The sequence below is a fragment of the Oculina patagonica genome, chromosome 10 (assembly GCF_052425735.1).
Source record: "Oculina patagonica isolate OP01 chromosome 10, crgOcupat, whole genome shotgun sequence".
Taxonomy (NCBI): domain Eukaryota; kingdom Metazoa; phylum Cnidaria; class Anthozoa; order Scleractinia; family Oculinidae; genus Oculina; species Oculina patagonica.
Window position 1 is genome coordinate 7946942 of NC_135767.1, and position 27497 is coordinate 7974438.

A 27497-nucleotide genomic window follows, 5' to 3' on the forward strand; every position below is an offset into this window, starting at 1 on the left:
CAAAAAGTAACAAAGATGATTAACATAAGGAAATATGGAAATTGATAACAAAGGAGGAGTTTGCAAAAGAACTTAAAACGAGCTCAAAACCGTTTTTACAAGATTTCCTTACCCGTTGCGAAGATACCAATCGTTTTTCTCAATGCCATTTTCTAGACGATATTTTTTAAAAAGTCTTCGATTCATGACAAAATGAGTGTTGTAAGGATGGTAATAAAGAAAGAAAGCGTTAAAACATCATATAATAATAAATAATAAATAATAATAAAGATTTATATAGCGCCATATCCATGGCTCATGGCGCTTTACAATAAAAATGTTATTAAAAAGTGAAATTTACTTAAAAAATTTACATCAGTGATAAAAGGAAAAACTAACAAATAAAATAGCTAAGCTGTAAAAATGGAAATAAAAAATCATGAATTTTATTCATGACTAACCTTCGCAGAATTGTCCAGTAAATTCTGGAAGACAAGTGCAATTGAAGCCGTCTGGAAGATTTTCACATGTTCCGTTGTTTTGGCAGGGGCTGTTATAACAATGATTCTTTACTGCAAAACAAAGAGTAAACAGACATTGTTAATGGTAAATCAAAATTCGTTTTTAGGTGTGACTCGCAATCTTTAATAACACAAACATACAAGACAAGCAAATAAACTAGTCAATTAAACCTTAAATGACATACCTTCACAATTTTGTCCTGTAAATTCCTTAAGACATGTACAAGTGTAGTTGTCCAAATGGTTGTGACATGTTCCATTGTTTTGGCAAGGACTGTTATAACAATGGTCCTTTGCTGAAAACAAGAATACAAAGCTAGTGTGTAATAGTTATCGCTTTCTTTTCGTTAAATAGTTTGTTAGAATAAAAATTTTATCAAACAAGAATAATACAGTGAAAGTTCAGGTAATGGACTTAAAAAGTGTTGGTATTTATCTCTCGTTCACCATTTGCTTTTGTTTTTTGTTTTTTGTTTTGTTTTTTGTTTTTTGTTTTGTTTGTTTTGTTTGTTTGTTTGTTTGTTTGTTTGTTTGTTTGTTTTTTTTTTGGGGGGGGGGTCTAATTTTAAACAAGTAAGACCAACCTTCACAGAAAGGGAAGAGTTCTGATAGAACGTGTTTCAGTTTAACTAAGAATATTTTGTTAAACATAAGCAGGTTGTATCGCTTTTTTTTTTTTTCAATGATGTCTTTCGGTTTCATGAGGTTTTGAAGTATGTTCAGCTTGTAGGAAGCTTGACTGCAAAATACCTCGACTGCAGATTTATATTCCGCTCTCCCGAAAGAAGTGAAATGTGGGAGGTACCGATTCTTTTTTTTTTAGCAGAACATTTTTTTTAAAGCATGATTCAAAACTGATCTTCATTTAGTACGTGGATACCTGTCGTCCGATTTTGTACCACGTGAGGCGTTTGTCCAATCAGCGCGCACAAAATTAATCGGTGGGTTATAATACCTAACAATAAGTGTTTTAAGCGTCTTACTTTCACAATTTTCTCCACTAAATCCAGCAAGGCAACTACAGTGGTAGCTATCGGCAGAGTTGTTGCAAGATCCATTGTTCGCGCATGGATTGTCATAACAGTGGTCTATTTCTGTAAGAAGAGAAGAGGCGCAAAGTTATTTTATTGCAGTTGCACAACTTTTAATAACATTGCGTTCTCGGTTTAATAAGTAATATATCAAACACGAGCGACTGTGTTTCATCGGGATATCCAAACACCGAGAAGAGAGTTGAAAATACGACATGCAGCGGAGTATTTTTGACGAAATTTAAGGTGTTTGAAAAGCTGATGAAACACTCTCTCAAGTGTTTGATATATTTTCTCAATCGAAACAAAAACTACGGAGTAAATGGAGAAATAAAATTGTAAAAATATATGCTAGTTAAGATCGGGTCTCCAAGCCTCCTTCATGGTTATGATTTCCTTTGTTTTAACTTGATGGATTATTAATGAGTTTGAAAAGTGTTTTAGAGCGACTTACTTTCACAATTATCTCCACTAAATCCAGCAAGGCAACTACACTGATAGCTATCGGCAGAGTTGTTACAAGATCCATTGTTGGCGCATGGGTTTTGATGACAGTGGTCTATTTCTGTAAGAGGAGAAGAGGCGCAAAGTCAGTTTATCGCCATTGCACAACTTTTAATAACATTGCTATCTCGATTGAAATAAGAGTACAGAATTCTCAATTTTTCTTGCGCTTATTATGACTAGAAAACAGTCAAGATATATTTCTTCCTTTGGTAGCCGGGCAGGTAGATAATAGTAAACGGCCTGTGTATATGGAGAAAAGTTGGCCTTGCTCGTCACACTTCTCCCCGAGCAGCCCGGGTCACTGAAGAAACGTTTTTAAAAATCTCTTTACGATAAGTAGCTGCGAACCGTTTACTGGAGAAATTGTAAACCTGACACGGGAGTAAGGTGACAAGCATCAACAAAAACTCCTTGTGTTGTATCACCTAACAATTTGAGTATTTTAAAGCGACTTACTTTCACAATTGTCTCCAATGAATCCAGGAAGACATCTACATTGGTAGCTGTCGCCAGAGTTAAGGCAAGATCCATTGTTCACGCATGGATTGTCATAACAGTGGTCTATTTCTGTGTGTGAAAAGGAGAGGGATACATTCATTACGTTTCTGTGCTTACAACGAAACGTGACAACGATATTTTCGATTTTTATTCGCTTATTTAAAGGGACTGTGCCACGGATTTAAGCTAAACTGAGACATGGGAGATGACCATCAAATTCGTTGAAATATAAAAATAACCTCTTAACACAGTGAAGGAACATTTCACTAACACAGCAAATATAAAAGAAGGTACGGATGGCCAAAAGCGACGAAGATTGAATCGGATTGCGATATGGGTTTTGGAAATATTGTTGGGCTGAACAGTTTTCAAAGTTAATCTTGTTTGCTTGTAACTTTAATTTATAACGCCCAGGAGACACATTTAGTTGCAATGAAGATATGGTTTTGTCATTTAGATCAATGTAAGTACTGTCTTTGTAAACATTTAGTTTCTTTGCGTGTAGTTGGCAAAACTTTGACACAGTCCCTTTAAATTTATTAAGATATACTGCAACTAAATTAATCGTTCCTGTTGCTAAACAGGCAGATACTAGCAGAAGACCCACCTTCACATTTTTGCCCAGTGAATCCCATCGGGCAGTAACACGTGTAATTATCCATGTTGTTGTGGCAAGTACCGTTATTTGTGCATGGGCTATCATAGCAGTAGTCGATCTCTGCAAAGTGATTTCAACAGTGTTTTCTAACAAAATGTGATTCATAAAAACTAAATGCAACATATTATGTGCAGAATTTATTAATTTTCAGTTCTGTAAACTTTTCACTGCACGTGTAAATGTAGTTCGATAACAGATTGTGATGATGTTTTTTAGGAAGGACTGTTAAAGCAGTGATCCCCCTCTGAACAGATGGAGGAGGAGGAGGAGGAGGAGGAGGAGGAGGAGGAGGAGGAGGAGAAAGGAGGAGGAGGAGGAGGAGGAGGAGGAGGAGGAGGAGGAGGAGGAGGAGGAGGAGGAGGAGGAGGAGGAGGAGGAGGAGGAGAAAAGGGAGGAGAACGGGTGGGAGGAAGGAGTTGGAGTTTTGGGAAGAGTATTACGAGAAGGGTTATATTTCGAGGGCACCAAGACATCGTAGACTTTCTATTATCTTTGTGAGCACTATAGATCAAATCCACAAGGCTTTGAACATCCTCACTGATTTTAACATTTCAAGTGTCAGATGTAAGTATAAAAGGCAACTGTAAATCGTAACCCTGATAATGTATTTCAAAAACAAATAACAAATTAAATAGCCCAAAAGTGTGGAATATAGCATAGATCTAAGTTATTTGTTTTTCGGTACCAACCTTCGCAAGTTTGTCCTTTAAACCCTGAAGCGCACTCACAAGTATAGTTCATTACATGGTTATGACATGTTCCGCTGTTTCTGCAAGGGCTGTTTGAACAGTGGTCTATTTCTAAAAGAAGAAAAGGAGACTGGATATAAATAAAAGAGTAAAATTTGGAGACACGGTGAAGTAAAGAAAGCGATATTAATAATTGAACACAAACTTGTACAAGAATTCAACTAATATGAGGCGGTGTTAATGTAGCAAGCAGTGCGATTAGACTTGAATCATAGAAGTGGTTACTTTAAGTTTAGCAACCTTACTACTCGACCACGCTTCCTGGCCAATTAGAAATAAAAAAAGGCTCTTAAAACATTTATAAGCTTATACACATGTACGTACGATTAAACACATTAGCTCATTTAGCGCATATTGGAAGTTATGGCCTTAAGTTACTAACCTTCGCCGCAGTTTTTCCCCGTGAAACCCGCCAAGCACGTGCAGTTGTAGTCATTTAAACCATTATGACACGTGCCGTTATTTCTGCACGGACTTCCGAGGCAGTGATCGACCGCTGAAAGCAAAAGCAAGAAGGACCATTAAAAAAGATAAGGGGTTTTTTGTGTAAAACACTGAAGACGGGATAACAAAAACAAGGAAGAATACGTTTATGTTACTTTTTAATAAACGAGCAGGAGTGCTTTATCGAGTGTAAAAGACGAGGCGAAGCCGATTGTTTTAGACTTGGTAAAGAACTGAACTCAAAAACGAACTGTGGGTTTATTGAACGGCTTCAAAAACCTCTGATGTAGATCTTTTCATTCTTGCACTGATATTGAGATTTTGGGTTATTTTGGCCAAAAGCCGTGTTTTTGTTAGATATAAAGAGACTCGCTAAACATTAGTTTCCTTTGTATTTTCTTAATAAATTACTGATGAATTTTTAAAAATTAAATAGATGTTGTTGTTGTTGTTGGCGTTGGCGTTGACGAAGTAAGTCAATTTACTCCTCACCGTCCCCTCCCCGGTTTTCTTTATCCTCTCAAACAAAAGCCAGCTTTCTTTCGGACCTACGCTCGGAAATATTTAAAAGATCAAAAGATGCCGACAGAGCGACCCCTTCAGATTAATTTCGAGGCCCCTTTCGGGGAGGGGGAGGGCACGTATGGGTTACAAAGGAATGACCCTCACTTGTATTCTCACCTTTACAAACGTCCGCAAGAATGGAACCAGCAAGACTTACAACTGAATCAAAAGTTGCCGTAAAGACATTTTCATCATCGGGATCACTTGCAATGTCTTCCAGTTCCTCGTAATCTGCATTGCCAACACCAACAGAAATGATATGCACACCCATATCATGGAGTTCCTCTGCTGGGTCCTCCACGCTGTCTTGCGCGCGACCGTCAGTAAGAACGATGAGGACATGAGGGACTCCCGCCCTCGCCAAAGGGAAGAGCTCTGTTCTGAGACGACTTAATGCATCTCCCGTATAGGTATATCCATCGTAGTACGGGACATTCTGAATAGCATCAACAATCTCTATTGCCGTGGAGTACGTTGTGAAATCAAAGTGAATGTGAAACCTGGACCGACTTGAAAATGTTGCCAAAGCAACGGTTGTGTCATTTGGACCAATGACGAACGACCTGACAATTCCTTTGATGAAGTCTTTCATGATCTGGTAGTTATGCTTGCCCGCGCTTTGTATGCTTCCAGAGCTATCCAGTAGGAATGCCACATCAACCTGTGTATACTTGCACTCTACGTTGTAAAAGGGAAACAAACGTGGACAGATTTCAGTACGTTATTCTCGTTAAATTTTTTCTGTCTACTGCAAGACATTCGTATGAGAAAAAAGTGTGACTTTTAAACTGGTGATGATGTGACATATCTGTAGCTTTAAATATAACCATTTTTTTTTATTTTCGCTTCAACTAGATTGGTCTAATCCCTTCACACATAATTATACGCGCTTATTAACGTTTCCTGCCTTCAGGGTGGGCGTTTATTCGAGGTGGGCGCTTATTCGAAGTTGGGCGCTTATTTGTATAAATACGATATGCAAAACTTAAATTCGTGGATATCCGCCAATAAACCCTTATTTAAGAAGGAAAACTGTCATCTTGTGAAAAACCCGCCAATTTTGCGCGCTTCGATTATGCGTCGAAAGGCCTTTTTAACGTAAAAACTAAAAAAACAGCTTTCTGTTACTACATTTTTCGCGACTAAGTAAAGTAATAAAATCACAATCTCTCTTGAACTTAGCATAGCATTGAAGTCTCAAATATCATGTATTCAGGTAATTTGACCTGACATTACTTACGGGTAGTACAATTTTCCCCATATCGATTGTTTGTACAAAGACAAGTCGATCCTCCTGGAAAGTTCTGGCAAATTTGGTTTTCAGGGCAGTGGGTCATACTGGTAGCACATTCATCGATATCTGAGAATAGAGAAACCTTCTTATACTACAATGCATTAAAGTTTTTGTTAAATATACTATAACAAAATGCACGACCTCGATGTCAGTTCTTTATGGCTACGAATGATGTTTAGTACAAAGCTTTGGGAGAATTCAATTTATTAAAGTACTTTCCTTTTAACCACGAATTGTACTCGAGGTCGTGCGATTTTCTTTTATACAAATTTCTCGTACAAATTGCATTGCAACTTATTTATTTTTTTTAAGTATAGCCTTTTTATTATTTTATTCGTTCTGGAAGATATGCCTTGTCCGCAAAAAAACATGTTTAACTCGACAGACACAAAAACTGCATCCAGTCCCATTGCTTATGAGACCGATACCGGGGACAAAATGGCTTGCCATCTTTTGTTTTGGCCTCAGTAACGGTCCCACAAGGGACTGCGCGATGATACTCATTTCTTATACTTTCTAAAGTGGCGAATGCATACGAACCAGTTCCACAATCTTTTCCTTGCCATCCCGGTGGACAAACACATTCAAAGCCACTCGGCAGACTGACACACTTTGCTCCATTTTGACATGGATTGCTGGAGCAGAAGTCGATTGCTACAAAAGCATTAAAAAGTGTAAAAAGAGTATAGCAAAAAAGTGAAACTTACTCTACGAAAAATAACTACAGTCGAACCTTTTTAATATGTACCTCTTTAAATGTAATGTGAACCTCTTTAAATGTAATTTCAGGCGTAGTTCAACAAAGCTTTAAAATGTAAATTTTAATCTAAGATTTTTAATCTGATTTTTTAATGTAGTTCTTATAGAATACTACTTGACCCCATAAGCTTTCAGCTTTAACTACAATCGTGTATAAATAAAGTTATATCTATCTTTCTATCTAACATGGATACCAAAGGGACTGACAGGAAAGAGTGTCAGTATACAGAGGTAGATCTAGAGTTTATATCAAGTTTGTTCTCTTTCGGAACAAGTGAACTGTCCGTATATAATAAGAGAGATGTCCGTATTACAGAGGTGTCTGTAAGTAGAGGTTCGACTGCATTAGTAATTGTTAATAAAGGAAATTTTATAAGCATACTAAAGTAGAAAAAAATTGAGGACCGACGTAACGCATTTTAAACGTACGGTATGCTCTTGCATTCAACGAAAGTAAGAAGAACTGAAAAATGTAATGGTTTCTTAAAGCTGTATGCACAGTAACTACAGGTAATAGAGCAATTTTTTCGATTGAGCGTCAAAAGTATGTCAGAATTGCTTTGGTTTTGTTTTACGACGCTCTGTGATTAGTTCAGAAACCTCGCGCCCCCTACGCAACCAACCAGAAGGAAAATAAATTAGAAAATAACAATCGTGCCGTACTCGCACACGTTTTTATGCGCTTCGCGCCGGTTACATGTACTTGTTTCAAGTTTTGATAGGTTCACTGAATTGTCTGTGTTCTTTGTGAATAGCCAGAGTGATTACTTTGGTTTGGGTTTGCAAGATCCTTGTGGTTTAGTCAGAACGTTTATACACTAACAAATGTAGGCAAAATTATAGTTGTTTAGTTTCGGATATTTAAAGTTTAAGAATGCTAGATTTTCTATCCTTAAAACTAACTTTATCTATGACTTGGAAACTTTTTCAATGTCTGCAAAAAGTTGACTCTACAGAAACAAAGACATCACTTCTTTCCGAGAAAAAAGCGAGCGAAAGCATTTATTTTTCACCAATAATGTTCTTATTCCAGTCCCTTAACTCTCCCTTCCGCGCGCTATATAAGGGTTGGACCAAGACGTGAGAAGAGAGGGAGTATCTCTTATCACGCCTGGGTGGTTCAACCTCTATATAGGGCGCGGAAGGGACAGTTCAGAGACTGGACTAGAATGTTCTAAACTCACCAGTACAGATCTGTTGTCGCACTGCACCTTTAATTTCGCTGAGAGCTGAAAAACTGACTTCAAACACGTGCTGCTCGTCGGGATCAGTCGCCATTTCCTTCAACTCCTGGTCGTCAAAGCAACAGCCAACTCCAAGACTAATAATGGTCGCGCCCTCATCTCGAAGTTTCTTAGCAGGGCCTTCAACATCATCTTGTGAAAGCCCATCAGTCAGTACAAGAACTACGTTTGGTACCGATTTACGGTCCTTTTTAAGGTGTTTACCGAGGACATACTTGCGAACTTTGTCCAACGCGTAGCCAGTTTTCGTACCACCGTTTGGGTAAGACATTTCCTCAATTTTTTTCACAATGTCATCAGTTTTATAATATTTGTCTAAATCGAAGACAACTTGTGCTTTCTTTGAGTACAATACCACAGCTACATTCGTGTCTTCTTTCCCGATTTTAAAGGAACGCACAATCTCAATAATAAAGTCTTTGGAACGTTGAAAGTTGCCTTTCCCTTGGTATTCAATGCTTCCAGATCCGTCCACCACAAACACTAAGTTGAACTTTTGTGTGGAGCAAGCTGTGGAGAAAATATTTTAAAAAACAAGCTTTATTACAGATAGGTCTTTTATATTGACACAGTAAGTGACGTTGACACTGAAAATGACATTAAAATTGACATCGACAGTGACAATGACATATCACTGCTATTGACGTTAAAATTGATCGCCTCTTAGCACAGTCGCTGACACTGACGTAGGCGGACCCTGATGTTGACATGACATGACATGACATTGACAGTACCAGTTACAGTAACAGTAAAGTTATTATGTCATTACATTGCTACTGACTTGATGAATTGATCACCATTAACATTTACACCTACAAATACGCTGACACTGACGTTGGCGGACCCTGACATTGACATGACATTGACCTTATATTGACATTGACAGCACAACGACAGTGACTTAACGTAAAATTGACTCAGACAGCACAAAATTGCAATTGACATTGACATCAGCACTAACAGTCACACACTGACACTGAAATAGGCAGATCTTGTCATTGGCATGGCATTGACACCATACATGAGTTTCAGTAACAGCGGCACAGACAGTGAAAATGACAATGACATTACATGTTAATTGCCATTGGCAGTGACATTTGCATTGACTGTCACTGACATTGGCACAGACAAACAGACAGTGTCTGTGTGCTGTGCCAATCAACAGACTCAGGGATGAAGCTAAGAAAAAACCAAGCCGACTCATTGAAAAGCCAAGACGGCTCTTCTGGTCTTTATACTTCCAACATTGTCTCCAATCTTTGTTTTCTTGAAAAATTTCAGCCAGTGATAAGCTGTCTTTTAACCGGTAAAATTAGCGGGCAGCCAGCTCTAAGCTACAACCCTAAGACACTGACAGTTACACGGGTGGATCCTGTCATTGGCATTGATACTGTGACAGTAGCAGAGAAATTGAGCATGGCAATACATTGACAATGACATTGCTATTCACATTAACATTGATAATATACTGAATGTCGACTTAATAACCAAGTCTCCATACATGCACATTCCTATCCTTATTATCCTATAACTGTTACCTAATTCACATCGTAGTCCAGAGTTGTCATTTGTACATTCACATTCAAATTTCCCAAGATGATCTATACATGTTCCGCCATTATGGCAAGGTCCTGAATTACACTCATTCAGTATATCTGCAATTGAAAATGACAATAAAAGTGTAAAAAAAATGAACGTGATGAATAGACTACTTCACGATCGTAATTGCATGAAGGGTAAACAGGGCAAGATGGCGAAAAATTCATAGGTTTGTATAAAAATTCAAAGCAAAAAAACTCTTCCTGAATTTGAATTTCGTCTTAGGAAAATATGATTTATGGCTTGAAAGATGCCACTGGGTAATTTTGGACACCGTAGTCATTGATATTTTTTCTTAAACTTGCTTTCCCCATAAAAAACAGCCAGTTTACAGAGAAGTATGGAGAAATCAACTTTTGCAAATTTTTATAGATATATTCAAGGACTTCTATGCACTCCAGATTAAGCGTTTTCCTATCTCTGACTCAATAAATGACGTTTTTAAAAATAAAACAAGCAATAATATGTGCCTTTAGAAAGAGTTATTTAGCTTTGAGTTTCCATAAAAAAAATTGTATTTACCGCAATCTTGCCCTAATTACCCATCATGCAATAACGATCGCGAGGGGGTCTATATATCAGCATGGAACCGGACATTCTGACATCATTCAGTAAAAAGTTCATTCATTATATAGAGAAGTACAGATTTCAGTTGTACCTTCCGTGCAGTTTTCCCCTCCAATTCCCTGAGGACATGTGCAATTGTAGCCACCAATACCATCAGCAGTACAGTTTCCATCATTTTGGCATGGATTTAGAGAACAAGAATCTGTGTAAGGAAGAAAACAAAAAAAAAGCATTTATGAATGTATAAGATAGTTTTTCACCTCTTATCTTGAACCAAGTAAGCAAAAAATGCTTTCAAAAGCTTCATTTAAAGGTCTACCTTAGTATTTGACTACACCGTGCAAAACTGCTTGCTGTATTGTGAATCCGTTTCATACATTTAAAAATGTTAAAAATGCCGATGACCTTACCAGTAATACATTGAAAACCTCCACTCACTCCATATTTGTTCACACAAATTTGCGATTGTGAGCATTCTGCGCTTGAACAAGGGTTTGCAGCTGTAATAAAACAACAAAAGTTTCCATTATGAGCAGTTTCCTTAACCGTGTATCAATGTAGTCATTCGCGTGAAATTCAGTCAGAGGAGAAAAAAGTTTTTTTTATTATATTTGTTATGAAAAGTTAATTTGTTGGCCGGTCGTGCAATCGGTCATTTGATCGAGTTGTTCGTGTGTTCGTTCGTACGTGCGTTCCTGCGTTCCTGCGTTCGTGTGTTCGTGCGATCGAGAGTTCTTACGTTCGTGCGTCCGTGCGATCGTTCGCCTGGCTTGCTCGTTTGTTCGTTCTCTCGTTGTTTCATTCGTTGGCCTGTCTGTCCGTCTGTCCGTTCTTTCGTCCTTTTTTCGTTCCTTGGTTTGTTGCTATGCTCATTCGTTCGTTTGTTCGTTTGTTCGTTCGTTCGTTCGTTCGTTCACGCTCTCTCATTACATACCTTTGCAAATAGCGTTTCTTGTGGTACCAGCAAAATCTTTCAGATCCGTAAACTCCGACATCAATGTGTGTTTTCCACTGGGTTTTGAAACCAACAGATTTAACTGGGACATGCTGTAATTTGATCCAAAAACCAAACTTAAAACGGTCACATGTTTTTGTTTAAGCAATGCAGCAGGCACCGCATGTTCATCCTCAGCCTTCCCAGCAATCATCGCGACGACAATTCCTGCCTTGGAATCATCAAACAACTTTGTTTCTTCCGATGATTTTACCAGCGCCTTCCCTAAGTTCTTGTATTTGCCAAGAGAATAATTAGCGTTGCGTAACGTATGCTCAAATTCGGAGAAGCTGGCTGGTTCCCCTGGTCTGATCAGATAGTGAGCGTCTGTGGCATATGCAATGACACCAATGTGACTGTAACTGAGGGTTGAGGCCACTGTGATGATAAACTCCACTTGACGTTTTATGTTGTCCTCTCCGACATTAAGTGAACTGTCCAGAAGAAATAGCACAGTGGACCCCTTGCTGCAGTCTTTTGTAAATGAAAAAGAAATGTGATAATGATACTACAGCAATTTGTGCATCTTTGCCTGTCAAGTCTACTCTAGTCAGCATTTAACAAATCCAACATATTTTTCCATGGTCTACACTCTTAAAGGACGAAGAATGGACGTCACAAAGTGGAACCATGAGCCACAGGCGAGTGATAAAACTGCAATGTTTTGGACACTTTACGATGTGATTTCTATGGTCTATAAGAGTGTAGACCATCAAAAAGAGATCCTTTTTTTCTTTTTGTTTTATTTTCCTTTCATTTTTTTAATAACACCAAAAATTCACCGGCAAATTTAAAACAATTCAATGCAAAATTGCGTACGCATGCTTAAGTATATTGATAGTGTATGTTGATTGTTGGGGAGCAGGAATGGCGCAGTTGCGAGAGCGTTTGCCTCCCACCAATGTGGCCCGGATTCGATTCAGGCCAGGTATCGGATGATTGAGTTTGTGGTTGGCCGGTTCTCGCCTTGCTTCAAGGTTTTTGTCCGGGTACTGCCTGGATACTTTAGATCTCTCGTGGAAAACTGAGATCATGCGCATGCGGAGACATGCATCATTTTAAAATTGTTACAAACCTTTATCGCAGTTATCGCCATACATTTTGGAATCATCACAAGTACACTCATATCCACCAAACGCTTCTGTGCATTTCTTTCCAGATCCACAACTGATAGCCGATTCTGTACACTCCTTCACATCTGAGTAAAACAAAAGGACAAGAAACTTTAAGGCAATTTCGTACAACTTTGTCATTGATAAGCCTCTCGCGTGTACGTGGTATAAAATAATGAGGAAAAATTACCATCGAAAGCACAGTTCGTTTCTCAGGGAGTAGAGATTAAAATTGATAGCACAAAAACTGACCAACATTTAATAAAAGAAAAGAGAATATTTAAGGAAAAAACAAACAATCGAAGGCATCAACATAACAAAAAAAAAACAATTGTCTTTAATACAACCCAACGAAACAAAAAGTGGGAAACAATAACGAGTCTTTGTAGATCAGAGTTTTCAAGATAAACTTGCAGAATCGTTAGATAGTTAAGCTTTTCTACTCGGTTTCTAAACAGCCCCTTTTTAACTTCGAAGGCAACCTTAGCAAAACATGCCTACATGAGCAATTAATTTTCTGGTCCTTAGCCGCTTTTCCCCTTTTAGATTGACAAAATAGTTCATATAATTATTAATACTTTATTTTTCTTATAGTTTAGAAATTCAATCCAAATGTGTGTCGTTTTCAGCACAAACCTTCTGAACACCGATCACCCTTAAATCCCGCCGCACAGGTGCACTTTGACCCTCCGTCTTCACAGACACCGTTAAAGTGACAGGGGTTGTTAGAACAGCTATCAACTTCTGCAAAATAAAGCAGGAAAAAAAACAACGAACTACTTTGAAAGAAGACAAAACATTCATGAAGGATCGTGGTCATTATCAGTAGAAATGATTAAACAAATGAAACCACTTTTGGTGATATATTCCACTAAGTTCAGCTAGCATATGAAGTTTAGCGAAAATAAATATTAAATCAACAAAAATAAAATAAAGTTTTGTGCTCAATTCAAATAGCCACAATGTTGACGCTACAACACGCGTGTATGTTGGACCTTTGATTAAAAGATGATTTGCTTATGAATAAGCAAAGTTGTTGACAAAACTTTTGCCACTATATCAATAAACTAAGTTCAAAGGATTAACCGTGTCACGCATGCTCTCTTTTCCTGAGGAGACTAGGAGGAAACTCTAAAGGTAGAGCAAAGCACGTCCTCTTCTACAAAAGTTTGTGAGCGTCATAACTGGTTCTTTATGTTGTTAAGTAACACAATTGTAAAAGGCTGAAAGAGAAGAAGAACTTTGATACAAACTATGTAATATCTTACAGACAATGATTCCATGTTCTATGTACCTCTGCAAATGGCCCCTCTGATGTCATTAGCAACGATACCAAGAGAGTTAAATTCCGCTTTGAAGACATGTTCCGGTTTACCGTGAGCTATCTCAGTGAGCTGGGAATGATCAACGTCCCGACCAATCGCTGCCACGTAAACTACCACACCATGGTTTATTAAGAGTCTCGCGGATTGAGTTACGTTATCAGTAGATACCCCGTCTGTAATGACCACTAATGCTTTAGGCACATTGTCTCTAACTGAAGCATTGTTATAAAGACTATTTGCTGCATCGTTAAGGGCCTTTCCTGTGTACGTTCCACCGCCTGGATAAGACATGCTATCAATTGCCTCTTCTATTTCATTATAGTTTGGGTACTGATCGTGTGTGACCGTAACTGTTGTATTCGTTGAGTAAACAATAGCCCCAACACGCGTGGCCCCACTTGAAACATCGAATGAGCCGATAACTTTCTTCATAAAGTTTTTCATCATTTGAAAGTTGCCCTTCCCCTTGGCTTGCACGCTAGAAGAACCATCTACCACGAATCCTAGTTCAATCTCGTTGTTACTGCAATCTGCAAAAAAGTGTGTCACGACATTTAATAATAATGATGATTATGCATTTTTATAATATTGATAGGAGTCTACGCGCGCTCTGATTGGCTAAAAATCTATGTTTTTTCAGAGTATAAAACATAAAAATCATGTTTTATGGTTTTTCGTCAGCTTTCCTCGAGTGCTTCGCGCGTCGTTGACTGTTCTTTGGCTAAAAACCACTCGTATCTAACAAGGGCGAATGGAATAATTGTTTTTATTACATTCCTTTTTAAGTATAAATCCACTGGACATTTCATTTTGATGTAAACGAAGTGAAATTTTGAGGAGGCGGAAAATTGTCGCGCGTTGTTCACTTCTTGAGTTGAATGAAACACGCAAGGAAAGCGAGCGAGAGAGTTTTCTTTCGAAGATATTCTTCGACAATCTCCTCTTAAATCGTCTATTCATCCTGGAAAATTGTGACAACAATTAATGTTTCCGGGAAGATCCGAAGCAATAGCTTTTCTGGAAATTATACGCCTTGTTCAAGTCGAACGGAGCAAAGGACGGCTGTCATCGAGACTACTATATTATGCAAAGAAGAAATTGCACTCAGAGTCGGTGAAGTTTTAATATTGAAGTTCAAAAAAACAAAGATCAAAATTGAAAGGTAAAAAACTTACCTGAAATGCTTAGCCTTATTTACGTCGACCACTGAATGAAATTGTGTCAGTTTTCTGGTTTTCCCGTAAACTAATTGCTGAATGTCATCTTTCGGTGCTCGGTCGCTCTCGACCGAAACCTTATTTAACTTTTCACTCGCGGCGTTTATTTGTTAAATATAGCACATTTTTCATATCTATATAAAAATGCGCTGTAAACATACTGTAATTATACTTATAAACACAGAGGCCAGATCACAATACTATAAGCTTCGTGTCCTACTCTTTGCGAATAGTGTGTTGGTTCTCCTTGTTATAAGACTATGGAGACAGGACCTACGGTTTATCGTCCTTTTCCGAAAAGACTAGAATGTCTAACCATTTTGCAGATGTAATTAAAAAGGCAGCACATTTTCTTCAGATATTTTCAGACCCTGAGGGTTGGTCTGGGCTTCGAACCCTCGACCTCCCGCACAGCAGCAGTCCGGTGCACTACCAACTGAGCTAACCAGGCAGGGGACATTTGAGTTACTTACGCTGTTTACTGTTTTTGGTAAAAAAAAAAATGTACGGCCATTTCCTCCAAATTTAGAAAACGCCAAGCTTAAAAAAAAACCCTTAAAAAGTTTCGATGAAAAAAAAAATAAAAAACAGTTTTTGGAAACCTTATAATGATGTCTATCCACTTACCTAGATGGCAGTTCTTGCCGCCGTATCCATGGTTACATTCACATCTGTAGTCACCAAATGTGTTGATGCATGTCCCGCCGTTTTGGCACGGACTGTTAAAGCATTCGTCATAATCTGAAAAATGAGAAGCAAGCATCAATTAAAAATAGTATTGCCTTGGACCTGTTCCACGCTATTTGAACAGAACTTTCAAAAAAAAGTCCAGGTTTAAACATCCACTCTTTTTATTTTTCTACTAACGAATTACGCAACGTGCAAGTGATTGAGGAGCTAAAAGTGGGGGGGGGGAGGTGGGGGCAATAAACAACTGTAGTAACGTTCTCTGGTCAGATGCAGCGTTTGACATCTGTCTTCTGCAAACTACCTCGAGAGGAATGGCGTTAGATGCCGAAGAAACCTGGTTGGTGCACTGTTGGATAATAAACGGGGCGTTTGTTGTTGCTTTTTTTTTTTGGTTGTTCTTTTTCAAAATCATCTGACCATACAGATGAGGTAACCTTGAGCAAAATGAAATTCCGTGATTGTCTTCAGAGAACATTGTCAACATTGGAAGTAGGAGAAACATGCGCAATGCCGGCACTGAAATTACTGGCATCCCCTTACAACTAAGGGAAGAAAAGTAACTTTGATGGCAAAATGTCAAAAAAAACGTTTTGGAGAAATTCAAATGCGTTTGATTTCCAGTGGATTTTGTTTGGCTTAATGGTAAGTTATAATAATTTATTTTATTTGAATATTGACTTACCGTCCTGGCAATTTTCATTTGCCAAGTGGTCACTGCAGATACACTGATAAGTCCAGTCTTGCAAGTTTTCAACACAAACACCACCGTTACGACATGGGGCTGTGTCACATGGACTTGTAATTCCTGCAGATTGCAAACACCAAGCACTAAGTAACTAGATGTAGAAAAAATTGTTTTGACTGTTTGTTGTTAATACTGGATGCCTTTTTTGAATTTGCTTGCTTGTTTGTTTCAAATTTTTGGACATCTTTGTCAAGGTTTTCACTTGTAAATCTTTATGTAAACCTTGAGTAAAAAATTGAGCCTGTGAGCAAGCTTTTTGATGGGTGGGGGTGTGGGTAACGAGAGCTTGCCCACATGCACAGGCAAGTGGAAATCAGACTATATTTGGTAAACAATATTATCAGTTAAATTTAATTAATCAGATAAACTTCTACTTGTGTTTGCATAAAAAGTGTCAAATAAATTGACTTGACTTGATTTGACTTAAATTGGAATGAGCATACTCATTCCCAGGACCTCTCTTCTTCATATTCAGGAAGGGGGTTGAGGGGAAGGGGTAAGCAGGAAGAAGCGGAACCCTGGGTCCTAGCTTAATGATGATGATGATGATGATGATGATGATGATGAACTTGTACCTTGGCAGTTGTCCCAGAGTTCATCTCTGTCGTAACTATCAGTTGTTGCACACCATGGTTGATTATGATTGTCTTTGATGCATGAATAAGTTTCTTGGCCTTGATGCCAAAATGGAAAAACACAGCATTTGTTCCTTTGAGTCGAGTAGCACCCTGGAAGAAATTAGAATTTAATTTTAAGAGGGTCTGTATGAACTATGGATGAACATCTACCTCAGAATAACCACTTAGGGGGTTTTTCTGGATCCAGCATTCTGGATTCAATCCTGGTTAGGGTCATTGCTGTGTTGTGTCCTTGGGCAAGCCACCACTTTATCTTTAAAGTCCCTCACTCTGCCCATGACTGGAAGGTAAAAAGCTAACTTTAAAGGGCCCTTGTCAGCCACACTTTTGTTTTTGTTTACATATGAGAATTTTGGTATTATATTTTACCCGGAGCATGTCTAAATAAAACAGTTCACTGTGAAACTGTTAAAGGTAATTAAACAGACTTCCAGTAACACAACTTACGACAATGCAATAAGATTTCGCTACACCATACAATTAATGGGGCCCCCCCCCCCTTTTCATAATTTCAATGCCGTCGAATATGAGGCCGAGAGGCTGACTAGGGTCCCTTCAAATAAAAGGGCAACCTGAGAAGTGTTTGAGGATAAGCAGAGTTTGCTGACTTGTGTTTGGCTTAGCATCCCATCCAGAGAGAGCAGGGGGATGTAGCAATACTCCCAGCCACTTTTTCTTTAATTTACTGGACCATCTTATGGCTAGAAGAACATTTTTAATCCTACCTTCAGTTACTTCCTCTCCATCTCTCACAGTAGCCACACAACCATCAAAATCTATCCTAATGCATTTACCATCATTGTTGTTGGAGGAGAGAGCCAAGCGGACAGATTGAACAAGTAAAGGTGGTGACACTATATGGGGATGGATGTAATTTCCACTTTTGCTGGATAAATGTTGTTCAAATAGCTAAAAAAAGAAATATTAACAATTAAGCAAGACTGTGCACAAGGATGATAAGTTGAAGTTGTTTATTTGATTTTTGTGAAATTATGACTATGTCTTCTTAAATATTTTTACAATATTGAAAATTACCTTGATTATCAAGCAGTATAACTTGAATACATTAGCTCGTTAAGAGCAAAATATGTTTAAAATTACTTTAAGCAACCCTGTCTTGATCTAGTAAGCTCACTCTACAACTTCAGAAACAGGAGCTTGATTCCACTATTCCTCTACATCCCCATCCAACCCCCCCCCCCCCCCCATTACTGGTGCCTCCACATTTGAGAAATTTTCTTGGACATTCCTTTTCAATTAAAACTTTGCATTCCAATTTTTAAAATTATACTTTCATAATTTCCTGAGCAATGAATGGCAACTTCCAAGTCCAAGACTAAACAATTAACAAGAGGCGCCTCAACTTCTGCAACTTCAAGGCATTGAAAAGCAAAAGCTGTTGTTACTCACAAGCTCTCTTGCATATCAGCAGCAAGCTCCATTCGAACTCCAACTGTAACAATCTGTTAAAAGATTCAGCCACTATCCACTCTTTCTTTAGTTGGCGAGGGGTGAAAACAAATGTGCCCTGGCTTTCTCACATTCAAGTTCGCGTTTGCTCTTGGCCATCGAAACCACAAAATTTTTCGTAACATAGCCTCAAAATTTAAAACTATCCGTTCACGAAAGCACATCACTACACCTGGGATGGAATTTAGTTTATAAGGCTAAGGAAATCCTTTGAATAGAACTGCCAAAAGATACGACTTTAGTGGAAAGTCCCGTCCGCCATGTTTTTAACAACCACTGACCAAATATGTCATCGACTCGCGGACCGACTCAAGACGGTCAAGCGTGGATGCGCCGATCACGTGACCGTGTCAATTTCTGTTTTAAATTGAAATAGAATGGCTTTCGGAAAAAGGAGAGGGTGGTGAAATCTGTTTTACAGATAAACACCGCTTGTTGTATGTGACAGCCTGTGCACACAATCCTCATAAATATTATACGGTCAGTTGGAAAGACCTGCAGTGATTTACTTACCGTGCAAGATAAATTACTAGTAGTAACTTGTCCATCGATAGTGTAATTAGCACAAATGTTATCTGCTGAATGTGCGGAATCTTTCTTTCCTTGCACAGAAACTTTGGTTAGATACACCTCTTTCCCTGTTAAGAGATAGTAGAACATGAAATATTTAATTCTACTTCTCAAACTCATTATTTGAACCATGACGGTGGTTCGGATATGGGACCTTAATTAGCATAGATTTTTACGATTTAATTTCTCCATTTTCTCCGTATTTTTAGCTTCGATTGAGAAGAGAAAAAGAGCGTGTTTCATCGCATTTTCCAAACACCTCGAGGTTCTTCGAAAATTCTCCGCTTCGCGTCGTTTTTACAGCTCTCTTCTCGGTGTTTTTTTTTTTTTCTTTTTTTTGGTGATGAAACACTCTCTGGCTTTCATGTTTGATATAATACAAGTAGCTCTCGAGGAAACTTGGAGAAATTGTCCTCCTTCGTTTGAATACGTTTAACATCAGTCTTCTACTTATTTTTTTTAAAGCTTTTTTAGCTATCATCTGATCAACTTTGGTCGTATCTGAAGCTTTCTAAACTGGCAATCGACCATGTTATAGTGAAGAACTTACCAAAATGAACTTCCAAATATGGACTCTTGTCACTGTCGGCTGGACACCAAGAGTAGCTTCCATCTATCAGAGGAATATCCCAGGATCCTTTGTACGATGAGCCTTTTATTGTCGATTCCGAGAGGTGAATCAGGCTGTCCCGTAGCAAGTTTCCACACTTGGCTTTTATTTGATGAAACAAAAAGGTGACAATAACAGAATTAGAAAACATCATGATTCTTATAGGATTAATCCTCGGACGACCTACCCTAACCGTGGGGAAGGGAAGGTCAAGAAAGGAAGGGATGGAACCCTCTTAAGGTTTTTGTTCTATTAATGCGCAGCGAGATTTTTTTGCACTGAGTAGAAAGCCCTTCGCTTACTCTACATATGGCTGTGACGCCATATGACGTCACGAGAGCCGCTATCTTGGATCTTGTATCAAGGGAAATTGACACAAAATTAAGCCATAATGCTAATTGAATGTAAAATTAACCAAATTGTACAATGTTCTGAATGTTGTTTAAAATAAAAAACAGGCAAAATAAAGAAATACGTAAAATGACAATCTTTGGTCAGATTTGCTTGTAATCATGACGTTGTCAGGGCAACGTCTCATATCTTATTTAATCATACGGTATCAAACTAACCTCCGAGAAGATAGACCTCGTTGACAAGATGACCGCCTTTCCCTCCTTGAGGACAACTCGTGTTACCATACATACTATAATTGCTGACAACATCGGAACCAGAGAAGCACTTCCCGCCATTTTGAAGAGCGAACACTTTGAAGTCATTCTTGGCAGCTTCTAAAGCGCATTTTATGATTGCATTTTCTCTTGTTTGATAAGAAACATCGAGGAATGTAGCATTTTCAGATTCCATGGATATGAGAGCATGTGCTTGGGAGTCATCGTTAAAACACCCCAAAGACAGATACTCCACAGATCGACCTATTTAAAAACAAAACATGTTATAGTTTTAAGAGCTGCTACTGAGATATTGGACTTTATTTTTTATAAAAATAACTTATGAATTAAGGTTTGGGGTTATGGCAAAATAAGCTATCTGTCAAACAGTTATTGAGCATTTCTTTTTCTGTTCTAGACGTTAGACAGCTTGCCAGTAACAGTGAAGAACGGTCGAGCGAAGAAATCAAAAAAGTGTTTTGTTTGTAAGTTTGGTGTGATGGGTTTCTTTGAGTACGAAATTTGCAACCTTACTGAGGGACACCAGGTCGTAGACCGTTGGGCAAAAAACTATGGACGATTAATCATTAGAAGACTGTATTGCTACTGAAGCCAACGCAGCAAACTGTGGTCCAGCAGATTTCAATTTTGACCGTGTTGTTCTTGTTTGTGGTTTTGTCGTCTTTGTTGTTGTTGTTGTTGTTGTTGTTTTTCTACAGCCTTTTCATACAGTTTTCTTAGAGCTACAGTGGCAACATTTACTTACTTTTTTCGCAGTTTTCGCCATAGAATTCTACAGAACAGCTGCAGTTGTAGCCTCCCATCCAACTGTTACATGTACCGCCATTATGGCACGGAGAGCTGACACAACTGTCCACAACTGATAAATAAAACAAAACAAAAAAAAAACTTAAGATTTTGTACGAAACAAAACCTTATTGCCAGGATCAATGATTTAGAATTGTTCTGAAATGAAAAAAGTTGTTTTTTGTTGCTGTTGCTTTTGCCAGTCATTATTTATTAAATGAGCTTAATCCTAAACCTTTCCCGCAAGTAGAAGTTTGTTTTAACCCAAATGACAAACTTGAAAAAAAATACTTAGAGGACGCAGACCGCAACGAAGAAATAGCTTTGCGTTATGACTAAACTTTACCACAGAAAATATTGAGCAGCAGTTATATATTTCCTTACCTTGGCAGACTTTCATTGCTATACTTTTTGCAAGATACTCGTTCACTTCACTCCAGGTACGCAAAGAAATAAAGTTATTGCCATAGCGATCTGTAGCTATCTCTCTCAACTGACCCACTGAGAAGTGGCTGCCAACTCCCAAAGCAAAAGTTGTCACGTTAGTCGTTTTAAACAAAGCTGCAGGGACAGCTATATCATCAGCAGATCTCTGACTTGAAATTAATATCAACACGTTTACGGCGCCTCTTTGAGCACTCTCCTCTGAAAACTGCTCTCGGACTGCGCGCAAGAGTGCTCCTAAGTGGGCTTTCTTTGTGCCTGGGAATTGTTCGTTCTCAGGTGTTAAGGTGTTGAGATCCGATTTCGTTTTAAACACTCGCTTTTGATTTCCATATGCCAGAAAGACCCAAGTGTTGCTTGTTTCCACGTTGAGATGGTTAGAAACATTGGCTGCAAATTTTATTGCTGATGCAAAGTTGTCCTTTCCCATTTGATTTGATCCATCCAAAGCGAAGCCAACGTTTATTTTAGCAGAGCAGATAACTAAGAGAGAAAGACGATTATTTGGTTACTCAATTCTATATTTATTTCTTCTAGTATAATACATTAAAAAATAGTTATTTAATTTGTAAAACTATTTTTACCTATCGGTAAGTGCCAACGAGCGAAATATTCTTTTTTTTTCATAAGAAAAGATATTGATTCTTTTTTTATAAAATTTTTTTTTTTTAGGTAATATGGAAAAAAATTTTTTTTTTTTTTTTTTTTATAAATGACACAGGTTTTTTTTCTTCCGTCGCAGGCGCCGTCTTTTTCTTTGCGCTTTTTTCCCCTCCCCCCCTCTTTTTAAAAAACAAAAAAAAAATAAAAATTTTTCCCCCGCCCGGGTTTGTTATATTTTTATTTTTTTTTATTTTTTTTTTTTTTTTTTATTTTAAAATATCAAAAAATATAAAAAAAAAATAAATTTTTTTTTTTTTTTTTTTTTATAATAAAATCCGTTTTTTAAATTTTTTCCCCAAAAAAAAGGATATTTACTTAAAATTTTTTAAAAAAAAAAAAAAAAAAAAAAAAAAATATATTTTTTTTTTAAAAATTTTTATTAAAAAAAAAAAAAAAAAACTTTTTTCGATGATTTATATAAAAAAAAAAAAAAAAAAAAAAAAAAAAAAAAAAAAAAAAAAAAAAGATAATATTTATAAAAAAAATTTTTTTTTTTTTAAAAATTTTTTGAAAATGAAAAAAAAAAAAAAATTTTATTTAAATAAAATAAAAAAAAAAAAAAAACAAAAAAAAAAAAGGGGAAAGGGGAAAAGGGGGGGAAATTAAGTGACTCTGAAGTTACTTAATCTCTCAATCTGTGTCTCGAACATGTTGTGTTTTTGAGCTATAGCGAAAAAGAAAGGTTCTCAATTTATTTCCGTCATAAAACTTTACACCGGCGTGTGCTTGAGCAAAGGGGCTTTTAAAACAGTCAAAGCGATTTCAATAGTTTTAAAGATTGGAAAATGTGCTACCATAATTATTGTCACAATCAAGAGACTTGTACAGTCGTTGGGTGCTTCCCCAACTGGAAAAGCTTTTAAGATTGGACCAAGCTGGCTTCAAATTGATGACGTGATTCTCTGTACAGAGATCCAATAATGTCTCCAATTGGTTGATATATTCGCGCGAACAAATTCAATCCGGGAAACCTCTGTAAAACTACGTCATTAGAACGAAATTTTCCAATTGAGACTAGGACTTCTCTCGACCTGGGAAAGGGTCGAGCGCATTAAACAGACGTATGTTTTAATCAAGCCAAAACTATCTGAGACAAACCAATGTATCTCGTATAGACTTTACCTCTTAAAACGCAAGAGACGAACGATTTGTCAAAAATATCAATCCAGCTAACTTTCTCGAGCCAGAACTACGTCAATTTGGGGGAGGGGGAGGGATTGGAAGAAAAAGCTGCTATAAGATTTCAAAGTACAATTGGTAGAAAAGTGGGTTGTGTCTAAGCACAGTTTTCCCAAGATGGAATGCACCTCGACCACATTAGACCATAAACGTCGGTTGAAATGTTTGGTCGTAAAGACACCGCTGTGAAAACCATTCTTAATTGTCGGCATCAGTATCAATTGGTCTAGGATGTGGTTTTTCTTGTGATATAAATAAATAGTGAATCAGCAAAAAAGACAATAGCTTCCACTTTACAACAATTAACGACATTTTTTATGACTCTACCATCGATGCCTTTACCTTGGAACATTCAAAAACTGTCACACATGCATACTTAACATTTTTGCTGTACGAAATTTCAGCTGAGTCTTAATTTTACTTAATCGCAAATTTTGAATTCAAAGTTGTCGTTTTGCAATAATATATATTTTGGCGGGTCATTAAGTACCGGTTGTTTACTCTCTTACACAATGTTTGTTGCTAGAAATTATCTCTGTAATTGCACGCGAACAACAGAAGGGCCCTTGAAGTAGACCCCCACTGAATGCGGTATATTGCTTTGTCCCCTTCCACGCAGGGACAATATTTGAAGTTTCCGTTTTCGGTTAAACAACTTGCACGCGATTGGTGCGTGCTCTTTGCCATGAAGCATGACCGTTATAATTAAAAGTCATATCCACTCAGTATTATATTTTAGCGCATATACCGGATATTCACATTTTGCTTTCGCCAGTGGAATATGTTTAAAAGAACACCTTAAATATTGAAATCACAATAATCCTGAACGAAAAAAAGTTCTTCAATAGAAGATATTAGTCTTTTATTTGGTCTTTGTTCTCATTGTGTGTGACTGCATTTTTATATCACGAAAAACCACTGGTGCGAACAATTGTTGATATGCTATTAACAATATTGGCCACTTGAAACTAGACATTAATTTTGGGAGCTCTAGTTTTCTCCCTTGATTTATTTAATTTTATGTTAGTATTTTGTTTGATCGCTAGTATTTCGTTTGGTAGTGTCTCTATTTTATTGGCCAAATTCTGATCAAATTCTGACAAATTTCGTTTCATGTTGGAAAATGCGTGACATTTTCGTCACGGTTTTGAGCAATAGACGTCGTTACGTCATGGATTTGACCAATAGACCTTATACCCTGTGGGGTTATTTTTATTTCTTCATGCTGGCATTCTTTTTGGAAAAAATTAAAACGCCAAAAGAACGTCGGCAAAATGTTGTCTCTGTTTATTTTTTTGATTATTTGTTTAACTCTTTTCCCTGCCTTGTACGTCTTGTTTTGTTTGGTTCTGTTTACGGTTTTCTTGTGTTGAAAAGTCACTAAAACATAGTTGTTTTTTGGCTTAAAATCGATATTCCACTGTCCTTGTCTTCAAGACTTACATACCTGAGACCTGTTTGATATATCTGCCTTAATTTATCTCCACTGAGAAGTTGCTTATATTGCGTTTTTATTTGGTTTGTGTTTTTTTTTTATATAATTTAGGTATACCTAGAGATTCCTTCGCTCTGAGATTTGGAGTCAACTGCCTTGTACTTTCAGAATGCTAGGCCAAGGGGAAGATAATTTCGAAAAAAGGATATTAAAAGTTAATTAAGCTTTAACGACGGGCCAACATCTACTGTATCAATGTACAAGTGATAACTGACGGTGATAAAGAAACTCTTACAATATAGCTAAGGTTGAGGGTCAGTACACAAACCCAATACCGAGCAAAAAGACCCACTGTTTGAAGAAACTTAGCGTTTCAGGAATTTAACTGTGTCACTGTTGCTTGAATTCTTTTGCAAAAAAAGAATGGCTTACATGGACAAAACATGAATAAAACGTCCTAATACGTTCAAAATTCTAGAATGTTAATTGGTAGCTATAGACTACCATATTTTTTAAGAAGAGTGTCAGAGAGACTCTACATAGTTTTGAATCAAGAAAAGCGAGTTGAAGAGTGCAAGATTTTTTTTCATAAAAGGAATGCTGAGTCAAGATTCAATAACCTGATAAAGTCGATTATTATCTTCATTGTCGAAAGAAGTTTTGGCTCAGGTCAGTTAAGGCTGTAAAATCGCAGATAATTTTCAAAACTCTTTTAAAGGTTTATATAGTTATAGGCCAAATGTTGAGTTGCTTTTTGCAGAAAATGAAGATTCAACATTTTATCTTAGCATGAGAGGGAATTGGAAATGCTGTAGCTTGCCAACAAAAAACACAAGGGACAGAGTGAGCAAATTAAGTTTTCCTTTTCTTTCTCAACGACGAAAAAAGAATGGATCGTGGAAGTCGCATTTCTTAAACAAACAACCCTAAATGTTTCTTTAACTGTTGAGAACTATTGAGTGGCTTCCGAAGAATAGGATTGGATATCTAGCCTAGGTAAGGAGCGTTTTGTACAAAGTTTCTAATTTAAAAAAGGAAACTGTTCTTCTTGTGCCTGCTTTACTGCAACAGTTAGTTTTAAATTGCCTTGTACTTCTTAGCCAACATCAGCATAAAAATTCACATTAATGTTTATTAAACATTTTCTATTATTACACTGGAAAGAATTTGGTTCTTGATCATGATCATGATCGCTCTTATTTTCGTGACGTGCTAACATCAATTTTTGAGTAAAATAAGTAGAATACTAAGATAGTAAATAAAATTGTGAATGACATTACAGATAAAACCAGCGAAATATCTACCATCTAGGTAAACGTTGTCATAGTTAGCAAATAAACTTTTCTTTGCTTTAAATTTTCGTTCAGTAGAGTAATTGGATGATGAACGTTTCGGTACTTTTCTCTTTAGCTCACAAAACATAGTTCAGATCTTGCTTTCTAGGCATACTTAATTTATTGTATCAACTTACCTTCGCCATTTGTTAAACCAACATAGAGCAATCCAAGAAATGTACAGACGCTTACAGACAGCGCGCGTCTTTTTACTGGAGAAGACATGGTCGCCCTCGAAGGAACACGAAATGGTTCTGTCGATTATAGGGCTGATACCTCAATTATCAAATGTTTCATTAATGCAACGCAATGGCAATTATTTTCATTAAATGCCATTATTTCGAATTATTCAACAAAGCGTGCAACAGTGCCTGAGTTACTAAAACACGCTAGGCCTGTGATGTGTAAAAATGCCTTGAAAAACGTTGGAAATTTGCTGAATTTTTTTATTGTCTTCTATAAGAAATGTGGTCTGTTAAAATTTACTTTTCGTATGAAAGTTTTCTTCGAGTTTTAGAGGAAAAGGTTCAAAGAAATTGCCTTACGGTTGCCATGGTTACAGTGTAACAAAGAGCAATTTAACACTATTAATCATTATTTTGAAAGCGAAAAGCGCAGAGCAGATTGTCTAATTTACATTATTTGTTCCAAAAATTGCATTTTTTTCATTAATATCATCTTGTGCTTGTTTTTGTTAATACGTTTCACTTGTCTTAGTTTAGAGCGTAACAAGAAATTGAAATTGATTGTTTCGGAGTGCAACGCAAACTTAACAAAAACTTTGATATTGAATAAAACAACTAGATAAAAAAGAAGTGCTGTTGAAATCTCTTTCTTCACCATTCCGTGATGGGCTTCAGTAACACTAAAAACAAAAGACCCTACCACTTCGTTTGATAAGAGCTCCTAAACTTCAGGGATTAGCAGAATCCAACATGAAAAGCTTGTATCTTCATGATATTGCATTCATCGGTAGTGCTGTACGCATCACGGCATGCAATCTAACTATACATCATTGTAAATGATATATCATCACACAAAGTAAAAGTACATTTCCGACCGCAAAACGATCATGGCAGACACGCGATTTATTAGACAGCGCAAATGAAAGTTAAGAGGGTTAAACTTGAACAGAGGAGAAAATTATAAAACTTAAAAGGCTTTATGTTTGGGTGAGTAGAGCAATAACGCCCGAATACCTCTGTGGGCGAGACTCGATCAAATAAAACACTGCTCTTGGCA

At 37.2% G+C, this 27497-nt stretch overlaps 1 protein-coding gene and 1 long non-coding RNA gene across 4 annotated transcripts in view; both read right to left on the bottom strand.

Moving 5' to 3' along the window:
* Positions 1-14292, bottom strand: part of LOC144628269 (uncharacterized) — a 66175-nt gene extending 51883 nt beyond the window's left edge. For both annotated transcript variants that reach the window (XM_078486339.1, XM_078486338.1), the window contains exons 1-19: positions 13815-14292; positions 13157-13264; positions 12484-12606; positions 11349-11882; positions 10825-10914; positions 10506-10616; positions 9787-9903; positions 8189-8758; positions 6786-6899; positions 6192-6311; positions 5069-5629; positions 4326-4439; positions 3884-3994; positions 3144-3254; positions 2495-2605; positions 1986-2096; positions 1484-1594; positions 686-796; positions 441-551 (exon numbers count right to left, since the gene is read on the bottom strand). In XM_078486339.1, the coding sequence (XP_078342465.1) occupies positions 441-551; positions 686-796; positions 1484-1594; positions 1986-2096; positions 2495-2605; positions 3144-3254; positions 3884-3994; positions 4326-4439; positions 5069-5629; positions 6192-6311; positions 6786-6899; positions 8189-8758; positions 9787-9903; positions 10506-10616; positions 10825-10914; positions 11349-11882; positions 12484-12606; positions 13157-13264; positions 13815-14292 (3817 nt within the window). The remainder of the gene's footprint in view (positions 1-440; positions 552-685; positions 797-1483; positions 1595-1985; positions 2097-2494; positions 2606-3143; positions 3255-3883; positions 3995-4325; positions 4440-5068; positions 5630-6191; positions 6312-6785; positions 6900-8188; positions 8759-9786; positions 9904-10505; positions 10617-10824; positions 10915-11348; positions 11883-12483; positions 12607-13156; positions 13265-13814) is intronic.
* On the bottom strand, positions 14261-19220 carry LOC144628409 (uncharacterized). Of its 2 annotated transcripts, none has more exons than XR_013566240.1 (6): positions 19119-19220; positions 17861-18044; positions 17073-17225; positions 16435-16557; positions 15690-15803; positions 14261-14375 (listed from the first exon to the last, which is right to left on the bottom strand). It is a non-coding gene; the product is annotated as an uncharacterized LOC144628409 (long non-coding RNA). The 2 variants fall into 2 exon arrangements; XR_013566239.1 differs by lacking the exon at positions 19119-19220 and adding an exon at positions 18546-18782.
* Between the last annotated feature and the right edge of the window lie 8277 nt (positions 19221-27497).